At 37.5% G+C, this 14,084-nt stretch overlaps 1 protein-coding gene across 1 annotated transcript; it reads right to left on the bottom strand.

Moving 5' to 3' along the window:
• Positions 1–3,007: 3,007 nt before the first annotated feature.
• LOC131053204 (aquaporin TIP2-1) lies at positions 3,008–4,331 on the bottom strand. Its single transcript, XM_057987820.2, has 3 exons — positions 4,155–4,331; positions 3,637–3,887; positions 3,008–3,493 (listed from the first exon to the last, which is right to left on the bottom strand). The coding sequence occupies exons 1-3, from the start codon at positions 4,282–4,284 to the stop codon at positions 3,122–3,124; spliced, it is 753 nt and encodes a 250-aa protein (XP_057843803.1). The 5' UTR covers positions 4,285–4,331; the 3' UTR covers positions 3,008–3,121.
• Positions 4,332–14,084: the final 9,753 nt, after the last annotated feature.

The raw sequence follows: 14,084 nt of genomic DNA, 5'->3' as shown, positions 1-14,084 counted from the left end.
AGATTCTACCTTTTAATGATTGAATCATTATTTATATGTTAAATTAAATTAAATATTTTAGGTAGAAGATGAATGTCATTTCTATTGGTGTGACTTTAGGAGTAAGTATTCTTCCCCAAGTTTTCTTGAATTAGAAATTGAAATCTATATAGTAATCAACTATTTTAATAGTCAGGTTTAGTTTCCATATCTCAAAAATTACATCTTTGAGTTGATTATGCGAATCAATTAATCTTCCTTCTAATGATTGATACTAATTGAGCACTTTTCGTTTGGCGTATGTTGCAAGCAATCTCAAGAAAATGTTTTACTTTGTGATAAAATTAATAGAAAATATATATACTACATCTTGGAGATATTTTTGAGAATATTGAAACCTTCCCTTGTGAATTTTGTTAGAGAATAGAGATAGGGTCTTAAGTGGCTAGATGAACAAGAGGAACTAGAGGGATACTACTATTCCAATTCAAAAAAAAAAATGAATAATTCATAGGGATACCAAAATAGAAAGTCCTTTTTAATGAGAAAGTAAGTGCTAATAATTAAAAGTTTGAGCCTACTTGCTATGAATTTGCATGGCTAAGCTTAAATTATTCATTGAATTTTATTTTTTGATGATATACTTGGAATGCCTCCCCTTCTTCAAGACTTTTTTACTTGAACCATTAGATAAGTTTGTTTTGAATCACATCAAGTGAATCCACAAAGTCCATTTTACTAGGTACTATGTTTACCCTCCACCAATAATACAATAGAAAACATGCGTCACCCTACCAATGTCTCCAAGAAGTGTTGAGGTGTCATGTTTCCTTGTTATAATGGTATACCCTTTATGAAGCTCATTTATAAAGTGGATTTTGTGATGCGTTGATATGTATAATTTTGAGCAATGGTGCAATGTTTCTAATATGTCATATTAACAACTTTGAAATATTATGCACATCATTGATCATGGAGATGACCAATAGTTTTGTTGCATAGGAATTCCAACGTTATCAAGTGTTGTGTTTTACTAAAATGGGGGACCTATTTTATCCATCATGTCATCTCTAGTCAATGGTGGACATATAACAACTTGCTAGAGGAACAATATTTTTGAGCATCAAGGTGACATGTATCATATAATTGTGTTCCATCGAATAGTGCAACATGTTCAATTTGTTAGATTAAAAACTCTATTTATCATTGTTCTAGCAACTTGATCCATTTGGGTAGATCGATAAAGGGTTCCACTACATCAAAAAATTTCCCTCATGAAGTTCATTGTTGTGGGACTCGCTCAAGTTGATGTGTTGATTATTCTTCAACTGCACAATAGGAAAGAGGTGTTTGTAAAGGGAATTTTTTCAATCAAGTAGAACCATCAATCTCACCAAAAAGATCAAATGACACCTCTAACTATTGTGCTAGCCATTATTCTTTGAGATGACCAATGGTGCAAACTTGTTGTTGATGCCATAAAAAAAGGGAACCTTACAATGTTGCTCGAAATTTTGGCAATTTATATACAATTTAATTGAGATGTCACATGGGAAAACCACATAACATTCACAACTGATTGATAATTCAAACAAAGTAGAAACAAAATTGTTAACTAGAAAAGACAAAAAAGAAGATAAAATTTCAATTACAATGTCATCCTAATGGTGAAGGGAGAGCAAAGCTCCACATTCTATACTTGGTTAAAACCTTATATAATCTCCTTATTCACCTCACAATTATTTCAATTCTCAATCTCAAATTTTTAATGCTAACTATTTTTTCAATTTCAAATCTTTATATTCCAAATTTAATGCAATTTGCATTGCACTTAAACCCTCACTTCTATAATGAACATTAGCAATCCACTACCAACCCACTTCAAAATTGATCATCTTTCCCTTGTTTAATATGGATGTGAAATAATAAGAACTAATTCTATTCTCACCATTGCCCACTCCTTAAACAATGGGACCCTTTACCTTAGTAGGGTGTAGTGGAGCATGAGGATATTAATAGTAGAGAAATAGTAGGGCCCTTTCCTTTAAATAGGGTGGGGAAATAGTGGATATTAATATTAGAGGAATAATAAGACCCTTTCTCTTAAGGTATAATAAAGTACGTTGATATTAATAATAGAGAAATAATAAGATATTTTTTTTTAAATATGATATAATGGAGTATCTAAATAGAGAAATAGGAGTGCCCTTTTTCGTATATTAGAAGGAAGTCACCAATTTGAAACTTAGTTCTTTGAAATGGTGGCCCTCTTATAACCCCTTTAAGATTGTATACAATAGACCCCTCATAATCGGACGCAATTATTCTGGTTCCAAAACGGCAGTACGGATTGACTAACACGTCGCATGTTTTACACCGTTGATTTTGCAACAAACAGTTGTAATTGACTAACACGTCACTATCATGTTGTACGAAAGATCTGTAGAGAAACGTTAATCCTTTAGTGTGCTAGTGATGATTCAGTATTCGTTGAGTTCACTGTCTGAATACCATCTTTTCAACTAGTTTGGATCTTTTATTGTCAGGCCATTAAACCTAAAATACTTAAAAAATTACAGCCAGTGTCTGTGCTTTTGACTTATGTGTCTTGTATGTACCTTTTGGCTTATGTGCTAGAGTAAAGATTCTTTACAACTTCACAATTGTTTGATAGGATAACAATGGCACTAATTAAATTGTGTGTAAACAGCTGTAATTGACTAACACGTCACTATCATGTTGTACGAAAGATCTGTAGAGAAACATTAATCCTTTAGTACGCTAGTGATGATTCAGTATTCGTTGAATTCACTGTCTGAATACCATTTTTTCAACTAGTTCAGATCTTTTATTGTCAGGCCATTAAACCTAAAATACTTAAAAAAATTACAGCCACTGTCTGTGCTTTTGACTTATGCGTCTTGAATGTACCTTTTGGCTTATGTGCTAGAGTAAAGATTCTTTACAACTTCACAATTGTTTGATAGGATAACAATGGCACTAATTAAATTGTGTGTAAACAGCCAACTAATACAAAGCCACCAATTTCAGAATTCAGCATCAGCTAGCCAAAATGTTGTACATTATTTTATGCATTCACCAATGGTACAGAACAGAAAAGGAAAACGTTATCCAAGCAAACTTAGCATTCAGTGGCAATGGGAACGTGTGAATAAGGCTCAATGAAGATGCCTCCATAGACAATACCAGCAAGTCCTCCTCCAACAAGAGGACCCACCCAGTAAACCCAGTGGTCCTTCCAATCAAAGCTCACCAAAGCCGGGCCAAAAGAACGAGCAGGGTTCATGGACCCGCCGGAAAAGGGTCCGGCGGCCAAGATGTTGGCTCCCACGATGAACCCAATTGCAATGGGTGCAACGATCCCCACATCACCCTTCCTCGGATCTGCAGCCGTGGCATAAACAGTATACACCAGTCCAAATGTTATCACAATCTCCATTACCACTCCCTCTCCTAAGCTAATGCCAGATGCCACACTGTGGATCGGAATCGCCTGCACACATGATCAGATTAGATAAGGAAGAAATCGGTGATATTTTATGAATAAGAAGATGGTATCATTGTAGAGTTGAGTCTATGACATAAATAAAAAGATGGTATCAATGTAGAGTTATGCTTATGATATAATAAGTTTACCAGACCGCCAGTAGTCAATTTTAAGAGGAGGCAGGCCACGGTGGAGCCCAGAAGCTGAGCAATCCAGTAGAAGACGCCATGGAACACGGTGATGTGGCCGCCCAAGGCGAGTCCGAAAGTGACAGCTGGGTTGACGTGGCCGCCGGAGATGTTGGCAGCGATGGAGACGGTCACGAAGAGTGCCAACGCATGAGCCACTGCAACTGCTGTCAGACCCGCCGGGCTTAGCGCCGCGTCCGACGTCAATTTATCTGCATTAAAAACACTAAGCTAGTGTTATAAAAAGACAGAACAGAATTGGGTTTCTATTGAATGGTTTAAATCACACACACTAAGTTTACACTTCTAGACTTAAAAGTGTTAAAACACTTAAAATTGATTGACATTTTCTAGACTGAATATGTTGCTTAAAATATATGATCACACTAAAAATACACTTCTAAAATTAACAATGTTAAACACTCAAAATTGACTAACACTTTAGTGTGTGTTTCTACAGACAATAAGAACAGACGAACCGTAAGCCATGGCCGACCCCACGCCAGCATAGACGAAGAGCAGAGTGGAGATAAACTCTGCAACATATTTCTTCAAAGACTCGAACTTTAACGCATCGTCAAGGCTACCGAAATCTATGCCCAATGCCATGTGTACTCTTTAATGCTATAGTATTGCAAGATTGTCAGTGAAATGTGTTAGTTATATGTTTGGTTCTATATATAGCTATATAATGAGCGATTCTCAGAGAGATGAGGATGATGATGTCATTGAGCTATCACTGGACAGCTCCAGGACAGACCGGCCAAGGTACAAAACAATGATTTTTGCTCTTGTTTATGAGATTTAAATGCAAATGATTAGCCCGACTACCCAATTCAATCCAATAAAGAAAAACCCAGTGTTTGGATTGGGTCCACATCAGAATAAAAATACATTTGAATGGACGTTCATCAGCACCGACCTGACCGCCCTACAGAGAAAAATAAGCTTAGGGTGGTTTCAGATGATGTAATGTTGATGGAGTTTAATAAATGCATTAATGTCAGGTTCTGCTCCATTGATGTTGGGCTTCTTGGCCCATTGAACTTCTTTTCTTATCTTAATGGGCCCCTCAGATGCTGTCAAAGGGACGCATTTGATGCATCTTTAGTTGGTGATTTCAACCTGACTTCATCTGGAATTATAATCGCAAAAGAACAAAGCTTAAAATAGCCAACCAAAAGAATATAGGACTTCAATGAATGCATTGATAAGCTGCCAACAGGATAGGATTTAGATTATCATTTTAACATCTTTCTACCGACCATTCTGAAGTTGTGCTGCCATTTTTTAATGGTTCTGAATCGTCCTACTCCTAGCGTGTGATGTTGCGATTGGCATGAAACCAGATAGCACGGAATCTGACAATGGTGGGTTTGGTGGACTTCTTGTCACATTCTCACCCATTACAAGTTTGGCATTTACTTAACTTACTAATTTTCTTGGGCTAATTTTTAAATGATTAAATAACCTTAATTTTGTCTAAGACTTGGTTTAAGAAAAAATGTAGTACTAAACAATTACTATTTTTTATGGGTTTACATAGTTAGGCCAAACTTAATTTATGTAAAAACAAAGGAGAGATAATAGGTGTGTTTAGATTTTTGTTGTTAATTAGTTTGTGAGAGGAAGGTGACCACATCATTAGATGAAGCTAGAATTTTGTGTCCTCTTGTGATTTATTAGAGATTGAAATGTGCTTGTTATGTTCTCTTTGTGTTAGTGTCTTATGTTATGTACCAGTGTTCTCCCACACCCTCTACATTATTTATACGTGTTATTGTAAATGCATATGCTTGTTAGTTCCTTCTCCATGGGCTCCAATACATGTCAATGCTAAATTGGAAAAATTTGGGACTTGTAGCATGTTAAGGGACTTGTACCTAAGTCAAATCTTAAAACATAGTTGAACAAAAATAGTTGAATGGGTTTTGAAGCGTTTGGCCCTAAGTGCATCTGTAGGAAGTTAGGCTACAATAGTAGGTGAGCGCAACAATGGAGGATGTCCTAGGTGAGACTAAAAATTTGAAGGGATTCGCTTAATAAACCATGGCATAACACTATGCGATTATAGGGTATTAAGAAACATCTCTAATATCATTTTACCCCTAAAGTTCATGTTTTTTATCTACCCCCTTTGCATTCACTGTTATAATAAAAATACTTTCCCATTTCACAAAATATCTTATGTACCCATTTTTTGTTACATTTTTATATCCCTTATTATTTATATTATATCAACCAAGGGCATTTTTCACACCTACATCTAAATCAAAACTATTTTTTATTGTCATTTATTACATAAAAGATCAAGTCATAAAAACAAGATGAGTCATGACAAACATGTCATTTTTCAAAAAGATTTGATTTAATAGCTCTTATAAATTTTAGTTCCCCGAAACACTTGCCACACCAACTTTAATTGTAAATCTTTTTATAAGAAATATTTCAATTATAGTATACATATTAATATAAATTATAATAAAATAATTTTAGAGATACATGGTGATTTTTATAGGTAGGGTTGTGGCATTAAAAGTGGTGTTAAGTAGCTACATCTAGGAAAAATGGGATGGTTGTACTAAACCTACGTAATCTTGGTGTGACCAATGTTTCCTTTATTAACTACATTGGTGTTGGGACTAAGCAATCATCCCATGGATTATGAGGCAGGGACACAACACAAGACTATGTGGTGGAGAAAAAGGATATCTTAACAACTCTAACATGACTAGCATTATGAATCTCATTTGCTCTTATTGAACTATGGAAAGTGGTTTTTAATGAATTTGAATTACCACCTACAAACACATCACCTCCTTTTGTGCATGCTTTTCAACCCCCAAAGTCTACCTATATCACATTAATTAAATTATTCCCTCCATATGCATGCATGTGATAAGGTATTTCTTTAGGGATGGATTATCCTCTTGTAAAAATGGGGAGTGTGTATATGCTAGAGTATATGATATGGATGTGTTATATGTGTTCCACTTTCGTCCAAACACTTGAATAAGAATGCTTAGGGATAAATTGAGTATTACATGTGAGCTAAGGTTAGGGATTTTGTGAAAAATAATAGTTTTCTAGGATAAAAGGAAAGCTTGTAGGTGTGGGAGACTGATGCAAGAGCATCCCAATTTTTAGCAGTAGCAAATATCAAAAGCTTAGTGTAACATGCCCATTGTTCTACCCTTTCGATTTACTAAGTTTTAACCCACAAGAGAAAGAAATAAATTGCCAACATACAAGTAATAAAAAAATTATTTTTCCATTTCATAACAAGATGCATATTTGAAACAAAACCCATTTAAACTTTTCCATTGCATTATAAATCATATACAATATCATATTCATATCATATGAAAGCATTTACATTTTCCTTTTCAAGTTTCCATTTACTTTAGGAATATTTAAATACATATAAACCTTCTATGATTGTTGAAACACACACACACACACATGTACATGTATATTTTTATATTTAAATATACATGTACATGCATATTTATATAAACATACATATATACATGTATATTCACACACACACACATACATATGCATGTATATCGTACACATGTGTATGTATGTATATAAATGTAATCTATTATTATTATTTTTTGGTCGATAATAATGATTTATATTAATTTATAAGTAAATAAGTTAACATTAAAAAAATGGGTCTAATTAGTGCCCTGAATAGCCCATACGCCACTAATTGTCTACAACCTACCAATTTACATAATAGATTCATAGTATTTAGTATATTTGCACACTATACCCCTAAAAACTTCAAAACTTAAGGCAACCAAAAACAGGCTCCTCCCTCATTATCGTTGGATACTCCTAACATTGTCGTGTGTCCATATCAAAAGGATTACAAAAACAGGATCCTCCCTCATTATAAGCTTCAGCTGCAAAATACCCAAAAAAGCGAAAGCTAACTGACAGTTGAACAGACTACCAAGTAGGAACAAGAAACCATCTGCAAAGACCTCAAACCCGAGTCGGTTGATGTCTCGCACTACATCGCTTGGGTATGTGCAGGATCATGGTGTGCCAAGACATGCCCTTAAGTGGCAATGAAATTTTAAAAAATCAAAGTTATGCAGCTTGACATGAAAAATTGAATAAGTTATGAACATTATTTTTAAAATATGTAAGAAGAGAATCTATAGAAAATTGAATTTAGTTTCTAAGCTACTAGTTGTTTTTTGAAAAAAAAAATCCTATTTGATGAAAATTTCAAATTTCAATGTAGTGGTACAAAAATTTCAAGAAAAGGATAAGAAGTATGTGTATGTCTAACCACCCTAATCACCATAAAATCATAATATTTTTTTATAAGATTTATAATATAAGTATCAGACTCATGTCCGGATGTGACACATATTTTTTTATAATTTTTTATAAAGTAAATAATTATTTATTAATTTTTTACTACAACTTTTTAGAAATTCAGAAACTCCTATGTCTAACCACCTTAACTTGGTCAAAACCTTATGAAATTTTTTTTTTTAAAATTTTTCCTATAGTAGACGAAGCATAGGATGTGACACATGTTTCGGATTCAAAAAATGTTATGCGGTATGAAAGTTATGAGTGTTTTTCAATCAATCTATCAATTAGGACTTTTGTCATAATTCAATTAGAAAATAAATAATAAGTATTTATTAAAGTCAAAATAAGACAAGCCTTATATTGTTGGAAAGCTGAGAACGTCCTTAAAAAACCCTTTTTGTTTTATCAATTTTGGCTATAAAAAAAGTCGTCAGCCACCAGTGTAAAGTCTAGAAAATCAAGGAATACTGAAAAAACACGTTTTTTCAGTTGACTTTCCAAGCTTGTCACTTCCAAGACAAATCCCAAAGCAATCCTGAATGAAAAGATGGAGGGAAAAATTTATGTTTTAAATCGGATCCGATATCCGTTTTTGAAAAAAATAAAAAAATATATTTTAGTAAATTGGGCATAACTTTTGCGTTTTGTATCGAATTTTTTATTTTTTACAGGTGTTGGAAAGGTAATTAAGATCTCTATGATATGAAATAGGTATATTTTCAATTATTTATTTTAAAAAATAAATATAACTCATTTAAATTCACCCTTCATTTTTAAAACATAAAAAACTTTCATATGATTTCCCTATTGCATGATTTTTTGTAGCAATCATCTCAAAATAAACTAAATAAGTAATTAATTAATAATAGAAAATTTGTGAATTTTATTGAGTTCGATAAATTTTGATAAACCATGTTATCTATGTTTTTTCCTTTCTCCACCTCGCTCTCCTAAACCTATCACTCCACCTGTTTGTTTCTTCCTCCCTCTCTTTTGTCCATATTTATATATCTCTCTCTAGACATATATCTCTAATTGTCATTGAATACCTCAATCATTCTCTCAAGATCTACAAGGTGCTTATATTTCTACCTCTTCATAATTTCCTCCTCTATGTCATTCTCTCTTCCCTAAGATCTAGACTAGTCTCTCTGCATTTCCTTCTCATCTCTAGCAACAAAATTCAGAGGGGACAAGGAGAGGCATAGGGAAGTATCAAAAAAAGAAGAGGGGGAGAGAGTTGAGAAGGAGAGATTAATTGGTGGGAAGAGAGAGTGTGAGAGAGAGAGCTAGAGGTAACTAGGTGGAAGGCGAAGAGAGAGAGGGAGGGGTGATTGGGGTGAAGAGAGAATGAGAGGGAGAGTTTGAGATTATTAGGGGGTAGGAGGAGAGGGGGAGAGAGGAAAGTATCAACAAAGAGAGAAGAGAGATGGGGACAGAGGTGAAGAGATACATAGAGAGTAATTAGGGGGTGGGGAGAGGGGGAGAGGGAAGCATCTATAAACCCATAGGAGAGAGGTGATCAAGGGTAATTGAGGGAAATAAATAATGTGAGAGAGAGTTGGGTGTAATTATCGAATAAGAAGAGAGGGAGAAGAGTAAGTATCAACAAAAGGAGAGAGGGAGAGATGTGGAGAGAGGTGAAGAGAGTGATAGAGAGAGGATAATTAGGGGAGCATAGGGGAAGAGGGAAGTATTAACAAAGAGATGGACTAGAGAGAGGGTAATCAGGGGCTCTCTCCCCATCTCTCTGCCCTCTTCCTTTGTTGATACTCCCTCCCTCTCTCTCCCCCCTCCCCTTCCCCTAATTACCTTCTCTCTAGACCTCTCTCTTTGAACCTCTCTCCTCATCTCTCCCTCTCTCCCTTTGTTGATACTTTCCCATTCCCCCTATGCTCCCAACCCCTAATTACCCCCAACTCTCTCTAATTCTCTCTTCCCCAAATGCCATCTCTCTGTCATACCTATCCTCGCCTCTAACTTTACCATATCACCCATTAGGTGTCGTTAGGGGTCATATTGTGTCCTAATTCAAGTCATATGGTGTCCTATGAACCCTTAGGACACCATATGATGTTGTTAGGGGTCATATGGTGTGCTAAGGGGTCATATTGTGTCTTAAATGGTCATATGGTGTCCTATGACCTCTTAGAACACCATATGACTCCTTAAAACACTATATGGTGTTGTTATGGGTTGTATGGTGTCCTAATTAGGACACCATATGGTGTCGTTAGGGTTTGTATGGTGTGCTAAGGGATCATAAGATATCATATGACCACTGAGGACACCATATGACCCCTAAGGTGTCGTTAGGGATCATATTGTGTCCTAAGGGGTCACATGGTGTCCTATGACCCCTTAGGACACCGTGTGACCCCTTAGGACAACATATGATCCCTTAGGTGTCGTTTGGGGTCATATTGTTTCCTAACGGGTCATATGGTATCCTATGACCTCTTAGGACAACAATATGACCCCAAACGACACCTAAGGGATCATATGTTGTCCTAAGGGGTCACATGGTGTCCTAAGGGGTCATAGGACGTCATATGACCACTTAGCACACCATATAAACCATTAGGCATTGTTAGGGGTTATATTGTGTCCTAAGGGTTCATATGGTGTCTTATGACCCCTTAGGTGTTGTTAGGGGTCATATTGTGTCCTAATGGGTCATATGGTATCTTACAACACCTTAGGATACCATATGACATCTTATAACCCCTTAGGATACCATATGGCATCGTTAGGGGTTATATGGTGTGCTAAGGGGTCATATTGTATCTTAAAGGGCCATAGGACATCATATGACTCATTAGGACACCATATGAACCCTCAGGTGTTGTTAGGGGTCATATTGTGTCCTAAAGGGTCATATGGTGTCTCATGAACCTTTAGGACACCATATGACACCTTAGGACACCATATGATGTTGTTATGGGTCTTATGGTGTCCTAAGGGGTCATATGGTGCTCTATGAGCCTTTAGGACACCATATGATGTTGTTATGGGTCTTATGGCATCCTAAGGGGTCATATGGTGTTCTATGAGCCTTTAGGACACCATATGGTGTCGTTGGGGGTTGTATGGTGTGTTAAGGGCTCATATGGTATCTTATGACCCCTTAGGACACCATATGACCCCTTAGGTATTGTTAGGGGTCATATTGTGTCCGAACGGGTCATATGGTGTCCTATGACCCCGTAGGACACCATATGGTGTCGTTGGGGGTTGTATGGTGTGCTAAGGGGTCATATTGTGTCCTAAGGGGTCACAGGACATCGTATGACCCCTTATACACCATATGATCCATTAGGTTTTGTTAGGGGTCATACTATGTCCTAAGAGGTCATATGGTGTCTCGTGACCCTTTAGGACACCATATGACCATATGGTGTCGTTATAGGTCTTATGGTGTCCTAAGGGGTCATATGGTGGTTTATAACGCCTTATGACATCTTATGGTGTCGTTATAGGTCTTATGGTGTCCTAAGGGGTCATATGGTGTTCTATAACCCCTTAGGACACCATATGACCCCTTAGGACACTATATGACGTTGTTAGGGGTCATATTGTGTCATAAGGGGTCATATGGTGTCCTATGACCCCTTAGGACACTATATGATGTCGTTAGGGGGTCATATTATGCTCTAAAGGGTCGTATGGTGTCTTATGATCCCTTAGGACACCATATGGTATCGTTATGGGTCATATGGTTTCCTAAGGGGTCATATGGTGTTCTATGACGCCTTAGGACACCATATGGTGTTCTTATGGGTCATATGGTCTCCTAAGGGGTCATATGGTGTCCTATGATCCCTTAGGACACCATATGACCCCTTAGAACACCATTTGGTGTTGTTATGTGTCTTATGGTGTCCTAAGGGGTCATATGGTGTTCTATGACCCCTTAGGACACCATATGACCCATTAGGACACCATATGGTGTCGTTAGGGGTCATATAGTGTACTAAGGAGTCATATGGTTTCCTATGACCCCTTAGGAAACTATATGACCTATTAGGTGTCATTAGGATTTATTTTGTGTCCTAAAGGGTTGTATTATGTCCTAATGGGGTCATATGGTGTCCTATGACCACCATATGACCCCATAGGACACCATTTGGTGTTGTTATGTGTTGTATGGTGTCCTAAGGGGTCATATGGTGTTCTACGACCCCTTAGGATACCATATAACACCATATGGTGTTGTTAGGGGTCGTATGGTGTGCTAAGGAGTCATATGGTGTCCTATGACCCTTTAGGAAACTATATTGCCCCTTAGGTGTCGTTAGGGTTTATCTTGTGTCCTAAGGGGTCGTATTGTGTCCTAAGGGGTCATATGGTGTCCTATGACCCCTTAGGACACTATATGACATCGTTAGGCATCATATTATGTCCTAAGGGGTCATATTGTGTCTTATGACCCCTTAGGACACCACATGGTGTTGTTATGGGTCGTATGGTGTTCTAAGGGGTCATATGGTGTTCTATGACCCCTTAGGACACCATATTATGTTGTTATGGGTTGTATAGTTTCCTAAGGGGTGATATGGTGTCTTATGACCCCTTAGAACACCATATGACCCCTTAGGACACCATATGGTGTCACTATGCATCGTATAGTGTCCTAGGGGATCATATGGTGTTCTATGACCCCTTAGGATACCATATGACCCCTTAGGACACCATATGGTGCCATTAGGGGTTGTATGATGTGCTAAGGGGTTATATGGTGTCCTATGACCCCTTAGAACACCATATGACCCCTTAGGTATCATTAGGCATCATTTTGTGTCGTTAGGGGTCATATGGTGTCTATGACCCCTTAGGACACAATATGACCCCTTAGGTGTTGTTAGGGGTCATATTGTGTCCTAACGGGTCATATGGTGTCCTACAACCCCTTAGGACACCATATGGTGTCATTAGGGGTTGTATGGGGTGCTAAGGGGTCATATTGTGTCCTAAAGGTTCCTAGGACGTCATATAACTCCTTAGGACACCATATCACCCCTTAGATATCGTTAGGGGTCATATTGTGTCCTAAGGGGTCATATGGTGTCTCATGACACCATATGACCCCTTAGGACACCATATCATGTCATTATGGGTCTTCTTGTGTTCTAAGGGGTCATATGGTGTTATATGACCCCTTAGGATACTATATGACCCCTTAGGACACCATATGTTGTCATAAGGGGTTGTATGGTGTCCTAAGGGGTCATATGGTGCTTATGACCCCTTAAGACACTATATGACCCCTTAGGTGTCGTCGGGGGTCATATTGTGTCCTAATGGGTCATATGGTGTCCTATGCCCCCTTAGAACACCATAAGACCCCTTGGGACACTATATGGTGCTATGGGTTGTATGGTGTCCAAAGGGGTCATTTGGAGTCCTATGACCCCTTAGGACACCATTTGGTGTTGTTATGTGTCGTATGGTGTCCTAAGGGGTCATATGGTGTTCTATGACCCCTTAGGATCCCATATGACCCCTTAGGACACCATATGGTGTTGTTAGGGGTCATATGGTGTGCTAAGGAGTCATGTGGTGTCTTATGACCCCTTAGGAAACTATATGACCCCTTAGGTGTCTTTAGGGTTTATTTTGTGTCCTAAGGGGTCATATTGTGTCCTAAGGGGTCATATGATGTCCTACGACCCCTTAGGACACTATATGACGTCGTTAAGGGTCATATTATGTCCTAAGGGCTCATATTGTGTCTTTTGACCCCTTAGGACACCACATGGTGTCGTTATGGGTCATATGGTGTTCTAAGGGGTCATATGGTGTTCTATGACCCCTTAGGACACCATATTATGTTGTTATGGGTCGTATGGTCTCCTAAAGGGTCATATGGTGTCCTATGACCCCTTAGGATACCATATGGTGTCACTATGCATCGTATGGTGTCCTAAGGGGTCATATGGCATTCTATGACCCCTTAGGACACCATATGGTGTCATTATGCATCGTATGGTGTCCTGAGGGGTCATATGGTGTTCTATGACCCCTTAGGACACCATATGCTGCCATTAGGGGTCGTATGATGTGCTAAG

The sequence above is a fragment of the Cryptomeria japonica genome, chromosome 6 (genome assembly GCF_030272615.1).
Source record: "Cryptomeria japonica chromosome 6, Sugi_1.0, whole genome shotgun sequence".
Lineage (NCBI taxonomy): Eukaryota > Viridiplantae > Streptophyta > Pinopsida > Cupressales > Cupressaceae > Cryptomeria > Cryptomeria japonica.
Note: the sequence above shows the minus strand (reverse complement) of the source record. Positions and strands in the feature narration are given on the sequence as shown.